The sequence below is a fragment of the Trachemys scripta genome, chromosome 9, assembly GCF_013100865.1.
Source record: "Trachemys scripta elegans isolate TJP31775 chromosome 9, CAS_Tse_1.0, whole genome shotgun sequence".
NCBI lineage: Eukaryota > Metazoa > Chordata > Testudines > Emydidae > Trachemys > Trachemys scripta.
The window spans coordinates 69,621,184-69,637,022 of record NC_048306.1 but is presented as its reverse complement, the minus strand read 5'-3'; the positions used below and the strand labels follow the sequence as shown (position 1 = coordinate 69,637,022).

General features: G+C 47.5%; 1 protein-coding gene across 2 annotated transcripts in view; it reads left to right on the top strand.

Moving 5' to 3' along the window:
* COL4A4 (collagen type IV alpha 4 chain) overlaps window positions 1-15,839 on the top strand; it is a 78,902-nt gene that overhangs the window by 20,412 nt on the left and 42,651 nt on the right. For both annotated transcript variants that reach the window (XM_034780570.1, XM_034780569.1), the window contains 3 exons: window positions 369-532; window positions 5,084-5,156; window positions 8,551-8,657. In XM_034780570.1, the coding sequence (XP_034636461.1) occupies window positions 369-532; window positions 5,084-5,156; window positions 8,551-8,657 (344 nt within the window). The remainder of the gene's footprint in view (window positions 1-368; window positions 533-5,083; window positions 5,157-8,550; window positions 8,658-15,839) is intronic.

Below are 15,839 nucleotides of genomic sequence, written 5' to 3'. Positions count from 1 at the left end.
TAGCTGAGCTCCATCCTTTTGTTTCACCGTTAAAGACCAGAACCTGCAAACAGAAGTCGAGGGCAGCTCCCTAAATGGAGGGCTTGGAGCATCAGGCCAAGTCATGAAAATACGGTCCAAATTTTCAGCCAGCTTAATGCCATTGAAGTCAGTGGAATTACTCCAGTAGAGAATTTGTTCCAGAGTGTGTAAAGATTCCACATCTAGTATAGGGAATCACGTGACTTTTGTTTCCTGGGGCTGTGGTGGAATATAACAGGCCTTTACCCACTTACTTCCCACCTGCATACAGAAAAAAAAATGAATGATATTTCTGTTTATATTGTATATCACAACCAGTTCGAAGTTGTTTTCCTACATTTGTGTAGGGAATCACGGCCACTGTTCATGTGACCTTGGTCCTGCTGGCCCACCTGGTAGACGAGGGCCACTTGGTCATCAAGGAAGGAAAGGACAGATGGGATTTCCTGGAAGCTATGGAGAAAAGGGTGATCCAGGTTTCTCTGGCACAGTAGGACCAACAGGACTCCCAGTGAGTAATTCTTACAAGTTTCAATTAAAAATAAAGTCAACAAAAACTCACTTCTCCAGGAAGGGAAGTGTCCATTTGGAGGAGGAAGAAGCAGAAGACACTTGGTGCTTGTACTCTTGTATTGCATGCAGTATCAATTGGGCACCATTCTCTCTGGGGTTTTTTCAGCATTATGACTAAGGCTCTTTAAAGGCTACATTTTCCCTTTTATTTGCTACAAAGGCAGTCCCTGTTTTTTTTATTTCTCAGTTTCCTTTGGGGAGTTGATATTTTTTTGTTGATCTGTAAAGAAATCCTGTCCTGTGGAAGGCTTGGCTCGAAGAGAAAATGTTGGTTTTATATTAATTGATCAGGAAGGTTTTGGATGAGTTATTTTTGGGTTTTTTGGGTTGCCTTACTCTCTCTTGTGCTTCTGGTTTAGAGAAACAACCTTTTTTCTTGGAAATATTTTAGACATACACTATTTGCCATTGAAGATTGTTGGGCTTTACTTAATTAGATTATGGGGAAAGACTCCCAACAAAATGTTTAAAAGGCAAGAAATATCAAATTTGAGTCACATGATGTCAGCAGGGGAAAAAGCAAACTTAAGTCTACACACAGCCACAGATTTTTCATAGTTATATTCAAGATCATCAGTCAAAAATAATAAAAAAAAACCTCCCAAAAACTCCCTCTACATGATATATACTTTTAATACAAACTAATGCTTTCCTTAATAAAACATAGCAAGAATTTATTTTTGGAACTCACTATTACTGTTGATTGGTAGATAGAACTATCATGAAGTTGGTAATTTTTACTCTGATTTCATTGTCATTTCAAAGTATTCCATTAATTTTTTTCTAAAAAAATATTTGAGGTGCTTAATGCAGCATTCACTGAGCTCATTTGTTTAATGAGCCAAACTGAATTTAATATAGAACCTAATGTTCCCTACAGACACTGTAATATAAAATGGTATCCAATCAACCCAATAGTATCCATATGCAAAAAGTGCCTGAAAATGACTAGATCCAACAAATTAAAGTATTTTCACTTGCCTACGTGGCATTACTGCTATATAACAATTTCACCTAAAGAAAATAATTCTTACAAAATAGATGAATGAGTTACTGGTAATAAAAGATTTCTGTACTAGAATCATTTGATATCTGCACACAGCAGTTTATATTTTCTAGTATAGCTTTGTTTTAATATTGTCAAATCTGGCATGTAATTTATCATAAACCACTTTTATAAGGAAAATAGCAAGGTGAATTAATTCATCATTACAAAACACCTCAAATGTGTGTGTTACCTCTATCTTATTTGTGTGCTTTTTTATTGGGAATGGCTGCCAGCAGGTCTAACAAATGAAAGGAAATCTCAGCTGAAGACCTAGATATTCAGTGGGTTGATTTATATGAGGACATTTGTTACCTAATCCACAGTATATCTATTAATTCTAGACAGAGACTTATTTTCTTTAGTGTGCTTCAGGGAGTGTAATTTACACCCCACAGCTGGCTACAGTGCAAAAGCAGACTTAACCTAACTGCCTTCTGTGTATGTTTCAAGAAAATGATCTATTAGTTTTGGTCCAACGTGTGGACACTGTATCCAAGAGAGTATGTATTGAAGTGCTGCCAGATCTGAATTTCTGTATTTTGTTATGTGATACAGTTACCAGGAATAAGTATAAACAAAAATATGTATGTGTGTGCGGTCTTACTGTGGCTGACTCATCATAAGATATATCACTTTGCTGTACATATTTGGATATCATAAAACAGTAGAGAAATGACTTATGGGGTTTCCAAAATATTATTTCTCAGGCTATATCTACACTACCATGTATGTTGTCAAAATTTATGAAGCACAGGGGGATGAATACTCCACCCCCTTGAGTGACATAAGTTACACCAACGTAAGCATTAGTGTGCGCAGCACTATGTTGGCGGGAGAGCTTTTCCCACCGACATAGCATATGCCAGTCACAGGGGTGGGTTTTTTATGCCGACAGGAGAGTTCTCTCACATTGGCATAGAGTGTCTTAGCCAGATGGCCTGCAGAGGCGCTGCTGCAGCACTGTACATGTAGACAGGGCCTCAGAAAACATCACTGTGATTCAGATGTGGAATTTAAAGAAATGGCTGCAGAACTCAGTGTTGTCAACGCCCTCAGTTTTATTACTGGCCTCACACAGGGGCACCAGGTTTGTATAATTTTTGGTGGTGCCCAGAACAGGTCCAAGTGCCCCCCCCCTCCCCCTTGTAAGCCGATATATATTTTTTAAAATAAAAATGTGAGGCTCTGGGGTGGAGCTGATGGTGAGAGGTTTGGGGTGTGGGAGGGGCTCAGGCAGAGCATTGAGGGGCAGGGGTGCAGGCTCTGGGGTGGGGCTGGGGATGAGGGGTTCACAATGCAGGAGGGGGCTCAGGGCGGGGGCAGAGGGTTGAGGTGCAGGGGGGTGAGGGCTCTGGCTGGGGCTGGGGATGAGGGTTTTGGAGTGTGGGAGGGGCTCAGGGCTGGGGCAGAGGGTTGAGATGCAGGGGGCGAGGGGTCTGGCTGGGGGTGAGGGCTCTGGGGTGGGGCAAGGCTGAGGCTGAGGAGTTTGGGGTGCAGGCAGACTGCCCTGGGGCTGGGGCCAGAGAAGAGGACGCCCTCCCAGCCCTCTCTCCCCTGGCACCACACTCACCTCGCACCACTGTCACTGCATGTGCTCCTAGGGCCCCTCTCAGGTCCAGAAAGCCGCCTCGCCTCCTCTCTGGTGGGTGCCGGGTGGGGGGGCTGCTATCACGTGTGCACCTCCTCCCCTGCTGCTGCCCCTCACTGTAGCCTCACTGGGGGTGGGGGATGGGGCTGCCCCTTGCCCAGCGTGGGGCAAGAGTGGTGACTGCGGGCGGGGGGGGGGGGGGGCCCTGTGCTAGTGGTGGGTCATGCCGGAAAAGGGAAAGGTCCGAGGCGGAAGGGCAGGGGCAGGGTCAGCCTGTTCCAGCACTAGTGGTTGTGGGGCACGAGGACCCTGTGGCGGCAGTTAATGCTGGGAGCCAGCAGAGCAGAGGCAGTGCTGAGCTGCAGGGTAGAGGCTGGGACGCTCTGGGGCCGAGGGGAGGCGCGTGGGTGCAGCAAGTGGGGGCCAGGGGACACTTGGTTGAGGTGCGTGGGGGCAGCAGGCAGGCCGGGAGAGAGGCCTGGCCCCAAACATTGGTGGAGCCGGGCCCCCAGGCCCTGAATATTGCTGTAGCCTGGGCACCATGGGCCCATATAACTCGCTGCCCTTGGTCTCACAATATTTATTTTTTCCCCCTTAAAATCCCAGCTCCTGGAGTCAACTGATGATGCAAGAATCGTCTTTCTTTGTTTTTTAAAGTATATTTTTAGCTCTTATTACGGTTGCAAAGAAAAGTTTTGAAGCTATGACCTGAGTGTTCCTCAAAGCTCAGAATCAGGAAGGCAAAGAAACACACCATTAAATTTATTATTTTTAAAAACCTCATTATGTTTAACCCAATCTGATGATTTGTTAATGTTTTGGGTTGGCAATATGAGCAATAGTTCATCTGCATTTATCAACTATCTGAGGAGCTGTAGGTATGCACATTCAAGAAATGTGCACCAAAGAGACATTTCAATATAATCATATAGATTTCTTGTAGGACAAAATTTAATTTTTTCTTTAATTTTTTTTATTTGAAATAACTTTTTGTTCTGAAATTTAAGCCAATTATAATAACAAATAAATAATGTCAAAATCCAAACAAAATATTTCAAAATTATCAAAACAAAATGTTTCAATTAACCCCAACTGACCATTTGTTTTCAGATTGTTGGCTTGTGAAAATGTAAGTTTTCAACTTTTTGATCCAATTTAGGATGGGAACATTTTTTTGAATTCTCAGAATTTTTCCCAACATGGGAACATCATTTTCTACCCCGTTCCAGAAAATACTTTGTTTCCTCTAATCCATTTCAGTTATTGAAGTCTTACATTTTACTTGTAACAAAGTAATAATTCAGTAGGTACAACATTTTCAGACAAATGAGATTTTAACTTAACTGCATCCATTCAAACGCTGGTCACAACAAAGCAAATCAACTTCAGCTGGCACAAAAGATTTTATTTACCCACCCATGTGCTCTCACATAGCATGGGCCTGATCCAACAGCCATTGAAATCCTGTTGGCATCAGTGGGTGCTGGGCCAGATGCTATAATGGGAAGAGCATCTAAATACTACAACTTGCTTTAGTCTTAAGACTCTTAAATTTACATACCCTGGTTGAATAAAGACCAGGGGCCTGATTCCTTGCTCCTTTACTATGATTTTACATAGTTGTATCTCCCTGGATATCAGTGGAGTTATTAAAAATGATATAAAAACAATGAACCTCCTTCTCTAAGGGGATCCCATGAGTTACAATGGTTTTTTTTCCTCAGTGTGTTGCTTTGATTGCTGTATATTTGGAAATAATTTTAGAACACCAGAATGCCAGAGATATGCTATTTATTGTGATTCATTACTTGAGCTTAAATGGTTAAAAATTCATATTTTTTTTAAATCATAAGGGCAAACCTGGTTCTTCTGGAATAACTGGTGAAAAAGGAGAAAAGGGTGACCTGGCCAGAGTGAAAATCAAAGGTAAACCTGTATTTATTATCATCCATTGTATTTCATGTACTGCATGCAGGATAATAACAGGAGAGGACTCCATGCTTGTAAAATTACACAGACTCTTTATTAAAGCATCCCAGAGGTGCTAGCACTGAAGCCAAGTTCACACAGATTGATTTCCCGGTGCCTCCTCCAAAATCTTTCCTCCTGCAACCTGAACTCCTCCCTCCAAATTCTGTGCAGATTGCATAATAGCTTGCAATTGCTGCCTATTAATATGTCACATGAATATTTTTATTTAGGCACTTACAGAGACGTACACAGTTAGGACTGAGCAAAAATGGGAAATGACTCCCTAGGAAGAAGGAGTACTGTGGAAAGGGATCTGGGCATCATAGTGGACCTGTAACGGTGGGTGACTCACCACTGTGGTGCCTCCTGCTGGCTGTCCTGGGAATTAGCTTGGGGTTTGCCAGTACACCCTTCTCAGATGGTGTCTCGCCCGTTGTCTCATCTGTCTCCACCTCCAGGACCCGCGTCGTCCTCTTCTGGACACAGCCCTCCAGCTGTGCCCCACTCGGTTCTTTCCTCCCTTCTGGGGGACCAACAGTCCATAGTCCAAACACTTGCCTCAGTGACAAATTGCAGTCCCGTTCTAGCCTCTCATCTCAGTGGCAAACTGCAGTCCATTCACCGGTCACTCCCCTCAGTAATCCACCCGCTACTCCTGGTCCCAACCCAGGGACCCTATAGCTGGCAGACTCATACAGCTCCTCCTCCAACTCTGCCGTCTCCTTCCCTGGGCCACTTCCCCGCAACCCCAGCACCTCCTCTGCCTTTGTATCGGGGCCTCACTCTGGCAGCCGTCATACTCTGCTGACCCTGCCCAGCACTGCTCTGTCCATGGTGCTACAGCCCTCTAAGCAGCCAGTCCTCCTCCCTCAAACGCCAGGGAGTGACTGCCTGAGGCTACATCTACATTACAGGGGGGGTCGATTTAAGATACGGAAATTCAGCTACGTGAATAGCGTAGCTGAATTCGACATATCGCAGCTGACTTACCCTGCTGTGAGGACGGTGGCAAAATCGACCTCTGCGGCTTCCCGTCGACGGTGCTTACTCCCACCTCCGCTGGTGGAGTAAGAGCGTCAATTCGGGGATCGATTGTCGCGTCCCGACGGGACACGATAAATCGATCCCCGAGAGGTCGATTTCTACCTGCCGATTCAGGCGGGTAGTGTAGACCCAGCCTCAGTCACCCCATCACAGGACCACAAGCTAAATATGAGTCAACAGTGTAACACTGTTGCAAAAAAAGCCAACATCATTCTGGGATGTATTAGCAGGAGTGTTGTAAGCAAGACACGAGAAGTAATTCTTCCGCTCTACTCCGTGCTGATTAGGCCTGAATTGGAGTATTGTGTCCAATTCTGGGCACCACATTTCAGGAACGATGTGGACAAATTGGAGAAAGTCAAGAGAAGAGCAACAAAAATGATTAGAGGTCTAGAAAACATGACCTATGAGGGAAGATTGAAAAAATCTGTCAGGGTGATTAAACACTGGAATAAATTGCCTAGGGAGGTTGTGGAATCTCCATGATTGGAAATTTTGAAGAGCAGGTTAGACAAACACCTGTCAGGGATGGTCTAGATAATACTTAGTTCTGCCATAAGTGCAGGGGACTGGACTAGATGACCTCTCGAGGTCCCTTCCAGTTCTATCATTCTATGAAAATGCAGTTACTGTGTGCATATAAAGATCATTGGATTTAAATTGTTTCCTGAAATTCCCTAAGCCTGCCTGTCACTGCTACCTCTCCCCAAACTAAGCACACTCCCACCCAGAGAAATTCAACATCTCCGTGGCCTTTGGAAACCATCCTTCTACTTGTCAGAGTTACACTTAATCACTTAGGGATCAAAACCAATAGGTGATCAATCACACAACATGAATTCTAAAAATAATGTTGAATGAATTATTCTATGAACAAGAAATATAATGAATAAAGTATTCTTCACAAATAATTCATTATTTGTTTGCACATGTGTATGTGCTGTAGGGTGTTGCTGTACTGTCACACACATGCACAGACTCTGAAGCAATACAAATTATTCCTGGTTTATTTGCCACAGATTTCCTGAGACACTGGTGTGAATCCTTTGGAGTTAATATTTTTTGCCATGTTTAATTTTTGCAAATAGAGTATTTTCATAAATGTTGAGGGAAAAATATAAAACTCTTGCAATTAAATTACTCCACATTATTTACCATGCTCCAGCATAACACTATGAGTGAAATCCTGGCTCCACTGAAGCGGATAGCAAAGTTCCCACTTAATACAATATGTAAAGAGAGAGAGAGACACCCGCCTCCCATATGTCCTCATGATATCCATATGATAAACTGCAATTTTGTGACAATTGCATGTGACAATTACATTTAGTTGTTTCATCTGCATTCTGGCCATAAATGCATCTCCCCAAAGATATATCAACTATGCTAACATCCTAAATCTTTGAGCAGTTATGTCAATCACTTAAACAAAACAACAACAAAAACTATCATAAAAAACATTTCTTCCTTGTGCCTAAATGTCCTCAAAACTACACTGATTTGAGGTGCAGTTTACACCCCTGCATTACTGTGTGGTTTAAGGTTCAATATCTTGTAACTATGCATAACTAAAAACATGAATCTTACCTAATTGAAAAAGGGAGATTCCCAAATTGCTTCTAGCTCTTGCAGTGTACTGCAATATCTGATTTTAAAGACATGACATTTTTATGTACACAAAAGTGATTTTAGATCATTTATAGAGGCTTCATTTGTCTCTTCTTCTGACCGTCGTACAGATAGATAGATTATGCTAAATAATAGATCTATCTTTAAAGGTAGAAGAGTGGAAGTCACAGTTCCAATAATGAAAAAAAATTCTCTAAAGCATTTGTTGGAAACCGAACATATGCACAAACAGGACAGATGGTGGTGTGATGTAGTATATCCGTTTTACTGACACTCATTTGGGTTGCATAATGTGGCCACTCCAAACTCACGGTAATTACGATCATGTAATCTAACCTCGCATATCACAGGCCAAAGAACTTCACCCAGTAATCTCTGCATCAAGCCAGTAACTTCTGTTTTAACTAGGAAGAGAAAGAGATCCAGTCTTGATTTAAAGACTTCAACCCACCACAATCCTAGATAAATTGTTCCAAATTAGGAGAGATGAACAGAGGAAGAAACTTAAATCCTTCATTAAAGAAATCCCACTTTATGAGCTAAAGAAAATTTTTGTAGAGCCGCAGACATTTTGTCCAAATATCAATAATGATTATCTATCATTCAGAGGAGCAGAAAGGAATAGACAAACAGCTGCTATATATATTACTCTAAGCTTCTTTTTAATTGTTTTAAGGAATAAAAGGAAAAAGAGGACCTCTGGGGGCTCCAGGGCTTCCAGGCCAAAAAGGTACTGCTGGCAGAGATGGAGATCCAGGATTGCCTGGAGAGAGAGGAATTCAAGTATGTTTAACTTTGTTAGCAGCTGTTTCATTCTTTGTTTTGAATTAATTTCTCATTTTACTAAAAAATCAGTAAATTTCCAAATTATTTACAGATTAAACTTTTATATTTTCCTAGTAACCTGTAGCTAACTGCTGACAAATGAAAAAATCTAACTTCCTTATACAGACACTGCTCTTTATTTTAGGGATCTTAGGTGTATTTTCTGAATATACTGTATCTGCATGATGAGACTGTGAATACACAAACGCTACTCTGATCCCATTGCCTTCAATCTCTCTCCATTAACTTCCTCCTTCATGCCATAAAATTCGGCTTCTGCCCCATCCACTTCACTCCAATGAGTTCCTCTTGGTAAAATCCCAAGATTCCCTTCTCCACCCTTCTCTTCCTGTCCGTGGTCTTTGACTGGTGAAATCTTTGTGTGAAAATCACCTACCTCATTCTGCTCTGATTGCTTTCAGGCCCTCATGAAATCATTCCACTCACTCCCTTTTCAAGTCAAATTCAAGGCTTGACAATGTAACTTCTCCTTAGCTCTCTGCTTTGGTCTCCTTTTTGGTCACAGTCATCTCCTGTGATTTCTTTTCTCTACCCATCTACTCATCTAGATCTCCCCTTTTTGTCCTTATCCTGCACACATTTATGCACCTTTCACATTCTGTGTATGGAACTCCCTTCCTGACCTTAGCTGCTAGGCCACCTCCCTCTCATTCTTTAAGTATCTTCATCAAGGTGGTTTATAAAGGATAGCCCTATATACAATACAAATAATTATCAACCCAGTTGCATGCACTAGCTTCTTAGTAATGTAATACCCTGGCTATCACAATCAAGCAACTTCTCCTGACATTTACTGCTTGTGAACTTGGCATAAAACAGTTTATATGACAGTATGTGATTCACAGACTTCCATAAAGTAAAACAAATATCTCAAAATGATTGTTATTTTAAAAATCTTTATTTGCAGCCTTCCACCCGTGTTTCCCACGTCTATTTTACTCTTGTACATCTTGGTGTTCAGCACACACACAAACTTATTTTCCTCTGAAGCCCAGCTTAACCTTCCAATCCTGCAGGAATGTGTGGTGCTGATACATTCTAGTTTGTGGCCATTCTCCACTCTTAATTTTATTTTAATTTGCTTAAGTGGCAGAGATGCCTGAGGCATTCAGATCATGGTTTTCCTTTCATATCCACCTTCAAGGAAAAAGGGCCAGGCAAGGAGGCCAGAGAATTAGGTTAGCTAAGGCCATTATTTCATTAGCCAAGCAGTAAACTGGTGTACAGTCCTTTGAGCCACGGAGGCATAGCTTCCATGTGTATCTGTCTACCAGATATTCCTATTAAGACAACCTTGTTCAGAGCACAGACTTTAAGGGGTTTCCTTTAAGTTGTACATCAGATGTACAGAAATATATAGCTTTGATCAGGACTTCAGTTTTAAAATGTTTATCAACAACTTGATTGAAAATGATCTTAGACCAGATTCCACTCTCAGTTACTCCTCATCAACTCCACTGACTGCAGTGTAACTAAAAGTGAAACTCACTTCTTGGTGAACGGCTTGCTCAAGTTTTTCCAAGCCATTAACTATCTCCAAAATTCATGCATGCGTTGAGCCAAGCAGTCCTGTGGTCTGTCCCAAGGAGGATTCTAGCCTCTACAGCTACCCTCACCTAATTTCCTGCACAAAGCCCATTCACTCAGGCTTTGTGCAGTGAGTGGGGAGGGCAAAGGAGAAGACGGTTACTCACCGTTGTAACTGTTGTTCTTCGAGATGTGTTGCTCATATCCATTCCATTAGGTGTGTGCGCGCCGCGTGCACGATCGTCGGAAGATTTTCTACCCTAGCAACACCGGCGGGTCGGCTGTGGAGCCCCCTAGAGTGGCGCCTTCATGGCGCTGAATATATACCCCAGCCGACCCGGCGCCCCCTCAGTTCCTTCTTGCCGGCTACTCCGACAGTGGGGACGGGGGGCGGGTTTGGAATGGATATGAGCAACACATCTCGAAGAACAACAGTTACAACGGTGAGTAACCGTCTTTTCTTCTTCGAGTGCTTGCTCATATCCATTCCATTAGGTGACTCCCAAGCCCAACTTAGGTGGTGGGGTCGGAGTGAGACATTGCTGTGTGCAAAACCGCTGATCCGAATGCAGCATCGTCCCTGGACTGTTGCACTAGTGCATAGTGAGCTGTAAACGTGTGGACTGATGACCAAACCGCCGCTCTACAAATGTCCTGTATCGGAACATGTGCCAGGAAAGCAGTCGAGGAGGCTTGGGCCCTCGTGGAGTGAGCGGTGAGGTGCGGTGCTGAGACACCTGCCAGGTCATAGCAAGTCCGGATGCAAGACGTAATCCAGGAGGATAGGCGTTGTGAGGAGACCGGTGAGCCTTTCATTCGGTCGGCCACTGCAACGAAGAGTTGCGTCGTCTTTCTAAAGTGCTTTGTGCGGTCAATATAGAAGGCCAGGGCCCTTCGTACGTCCAGGGAATGCAAACGTTGATCCTGGCGAGTGGCATGTGGTTTGGGATAAAAGACCGGGAGAAATATGTCCTGGTTGATATGAAATGTAGAAACCACCTTAGGGAGAAAGGCAGGATGTGGACGAAGCTGCACTTTATCCTTATGAAAAACTGTGTAAGGGGGCTCAGATGTAAGCGCCCTGAGTTCAGAAACGCGCCTTGCTGAGGTGATGGCTACGAGGAAGGCTGTCTTCCAGGATAGGTACAGAAGTGAACAGGTGGCCAGTGGCTCGAATGGAGGACCTGTGAGCTTGGAGAGAACCAGGTTGAGGTCCCACGTCGGGACGGGATGACGCTGTTGTGGGTACGTCCGGTCTAAGCCCTTGAGGAATCTAACGACCATCGGGTTAGAGAATACCGAGGACGCGAGTTCCCCCGGGTGAAAGGCTGATATAGCAGCCAGGTGAACTCTGATTGAAGATATCGCCAACCCTTGCTGTTTTAGGGAGAGGAGATATTCCAATATGAGAGGAATAGGTGCCTGTAACGGGGACGTGGCTCGTTGTTCGCACCAACAGGAGAACCGTTTCCACTTGGCCAGGTACGTGGTCCGTGTTGAGGGTTTCCTACTGCTCAGCAGAATCTGTTGGACAGAGTGCGAGCATTGCCGCTCTGCCTGGGTGAACCATGGAGCAGCCACGCTGTGAGGTGGAGTGATTGCAGGTCGGGGTGACGCAGCCGACCGTGGTCCTGAGATATGAGATCCGGACATAATGGCAGCGGGATCGGTGTCTGAACCGAGAGTTCCAACAGTGTGGTGTACCAATGTTGTCTCGGCCACGCTGGAGCGACCAGAATTACCTGTGCCTGGTCTCTGCGCAATTTGAGCAGTACCTTGTGGACCAGAGGAAACGGAGGGAAGGCATAAAACAGGTGGCCTTTCCAGGGGAGGAGAAACGCATCCGAGAGGGAGCCCGGAGCTCGACCTTGTAGGGAGCAGAACACGTGGCACTTCCTGTTGTCTCGAGAAGCAAACAGGTCTATCTGGGGAAACCCCCACTTCTGGAAGATGGAATGTATGATGTCCGGACGGATAGACCACTCGTGTGCCTGGAAGGACCTGCTGAGTCGGTCCGCTAGAGTGTTCTGGACTCCAGGGAGGAACGATGCCGTGAGATGGATTGAGTGGGCGATACAGAAGTCCCACAGGCGAATGGCCTCTTGGCATAGAACTGACGAACGTGCTCCTCCTTGCTTGTTGATGTAAAACATGGCCGTGGTGTTGTCGATGAGAACTAACACACAACGGCCACGTAGGAGATTGATAAATGCCTGGCAAGCCAGGCGCACCGCCATCAGTTCCCGAACATTGATGTGCAGGGCTAACTGGGGTGCAGTCCACAGTCCCTGGGTATGGTGTTCGTTGAGATGGGCGCCCCAACCCAGAGATGACGCGTCTGTGACCAGGTGCAGAGAGGGTTGTGGGGTGTGAAAAGGCATCCCCTCGCAGACCACATTGTGATCTAGCCACCAGGTGAGGGAGGTCAGGACCGAGTTCGGGACCGTGACCACCATGTTCAGGCTGTCCCGATGTGGACGGTATATTGATGACACCCAGGTTTGAAGTGGGCGAAGCCAAAGTCTGGCATGCCTGGTTACGTACGTGCAGGAAGCCATGTGACCCAGCAGGGTAAGGCACGACCTCACCGTGGTAGTTGGGAAGGCCTTGAGCCCTTGAATGAGGTTCGTGATGGTGCCAAAGCGATTGTCTGGCAGGATGGCTTGTGCACGTCTGGAGTCTAGAACTGCGCCGATGAATTCTATTCTCTGGGTAGGTTCTAGAGTGGATTTGTCCTTGTTGAGTAGGATGCCCAACTCGTTGAATGTGTGCACTATTCTGTGGACGTGAGCTTGAACCTGCTCTTTGGTGCGACCGCGTACCAGCCAGTCGTCTAGGTACGGGAACACCTGTATCCCTTGCCGACGAAGGTACGCTGCCACGACAGCCATACATTTCGTGAACACTCTTGGGGCCGAGGATAGGCCGAAGGGAAGGACTGCAAATTGGTAGTGCACCATGTTTACCACGAATCGCAGGAAGCGTCTGTGAGGTGGGTAAATTGAGATGTGAAAGTATGCGTCTTTCATGTCGAGGGCGGCGAACCAGTCTCCAGGATCGAGGGAAGGGATAATGGCCCCCAAAGAGACCATGCGGAACTTCAACTTTACTACGAATTTGTTGAGTCCGCGCAAGTCCAAGATGGGCCGCAGACCTCCTTTGGACTTGGGGATCAGGAAGTAACGGGAATAAACTCCCCTGCCCCTTAACTCTATCGGAACCTCCTCTATGGCCCCCATGGCCAGGAGCGTAGAAACCTCCTGTATAAGAAGTTGCTCGTGAGAAGGGTCCCTGAAGAGGGACGGGGAAGGGGGGTGGGAGGGGGGGATAGAAGAAAACTGGATAGCGTATCCCCTTTCCACCGTGCGGAGGACCCAATGGTCCGAAGTTATAAGGGACCAAGCATGGTGGAAGTGGGAGAGACGATCCCGAAAGGAGGGGGCTGGATCCTGGGGGGTGACTGGGGCGCCGTCCTCGACCGCACCTTCAAAAGTTTTGTCTGGGGCCTGAAGGTGGTCTAGGTGGCCCCTGGTTCTGGCCGGGTTGAGGGCCGGTCCACCTTCTCCTACCACCTCGCCCTCGCCTCCGGGCCGAGTCTTGTCTCTGACGAGGCGGGGGGGGGTAGAAGCGCTGAGGCTGCGGCCTAAATGGTCTGCGCTGAGGGCCCACAACATGCATCCCCAGGGAGCGCATGATTGTTCTCGAGTCCTTGAGGCTCTGCAGGCGAGAGTCCGTCTTGTCCGAGAACAAACCATGTCCCTCAAAGGGCAGATCTTGTAGGGTTTGCTGCAGCTCCGGAGGCAAACCCGAAACTTGAAGCCAGGAGATCCTCCGCATAGCGATACCCGAAGCCAGGGTCCTCGCAGCCGAGTCTGCTATGTCCAAGGAGGCCTGCAAGGAGGTCCGAGCCACCTTCTTACCCTCCTCTACCATGGCTCCAAACTCTTCCCTGGACTCTTGGGGAATCAACTCCTTAAACTTCCCCATGGAGTTCCAGGAGTTAAAATTATAGCGGCTCAGTAGTGCCTGTTGGTTCGCCGCTCTAAGTTGCAGCCCTCCGGCTGAGTAAACCTTACGGCCAAACAAATCGAGCCGTTTAGCCTCTTTTGATTTAGGCGCTGCAGCCTGCTGGCCGTGGCGCTCTCGTGCGTTCACTGATGCCACCACCAGTGAACACGGTTGAGGGTGGGTATACAAGTACCCGTAGTCCTTGGACGGGACAAAGTATTTCCTTTCCACCCCTCTGGCTGTGGGTGGGATAGAGGCAGGAGTTTGCCATATCGTATCCGCATTAGATTGTATCGTGCGGATCAGGGGTAACGCCACCCTCGATGGGGCATCCGCCCCGAGGATGTTCACGATAGGATCCTGCACTTCCACTATCTCCTCCGCCTGCAGGTCCATATTACGGGCCATCCTGCGCAGGAGATCCTGGTGAGCCCGAAGATCTATCGGAGGGGGACCTGTACATGAGGTGCCCGCCACTGCCTCATCCGGAGAGGAGGAGGAGGATGCCTCCGGTGGGACTGGATCCAAGGGGGGGTCCTGATCCCCCTGCTCTTGGGCCGGAGCGTCACCTGCACTCGGGTCTATGGTGTCAGGTGGCGTGGACACGGAAGCCTCCATGACCCCTGGCGGAGGTCGAGAGATGGTGGATTCTGGGGCCCTTCTAACCGAGTGACCCGAGCGAGAGGTCGATGGTATTGGAGCCCCTTGCTCCTGGTGGTACGCCCACGGGGTCCAAAACGACCAGTGAGATGGGCCATGAGAGTGGTCCTCTGCCATCTCCTGCCAATGGCCCAAGTTCCGTTCCTCGGCTTGCCCTTGAGGGGGGTATGCCGATCTCGACAGGTCCTCCGAGGAGCGAGACACTGATCTTGACGGCCATGGCGGTGCCGAGAGCGTCGAGACGATCCCCGTGGGCTGCGGTGCCGCACGGTACCGGTCCGGAGATGATCTATCTCTGCGCGGTGCCGGCGAACGGTGCCGGGACCGCGAACGGTGCCGATGACCTCGTCGGTGCCGGGAGTCGGATCTGGACCTCGACGAGGACCTGGAGTATGCCCGGTGCCGGGAGCGGCCTCTCGACGTCGAGCGTCGACCGTAGTGGTGCCGAGAACTACGTCTCGACGTTGATCGGTGCCGACGATCATAGCGGTGCCGAGACGTAGAGCGGTGCCGCGAAGAAGATCTTGGCCGCGAGTACGACCGGTGCCGAGGCGATATTCGGTGCCGGGACTGCGAGCGGCGTGGGGACCTGCTTCGGGACCTGGATCGGTGCCGAGGTTCCAGCCCTTGCGATGGAGGGCGCATCAAGGCAGGTTTCCCCCTCGACTGGACCGGGCGAGTCAACGGTGCCGTCGGTGCCGGTGGTTGAGGCGGTGCCGGCTCCGTGAGAGCTATTAAGTCTCTCGCCGCCGCGAAGGTCTCTGGAGTCGACGGGAGGCACTGTATCACCGCCGGCCTCGGTGGAGACGCTATCTGCACCGGACTCAACGGCCTCGGCGCCGGAGTCGACGGTGCTGGAGGCACCTGTTTCCGGTGCTCCACCGGCGGACGCGGCTCTACCCCCGGCACTGGGGGAGCCGGCGT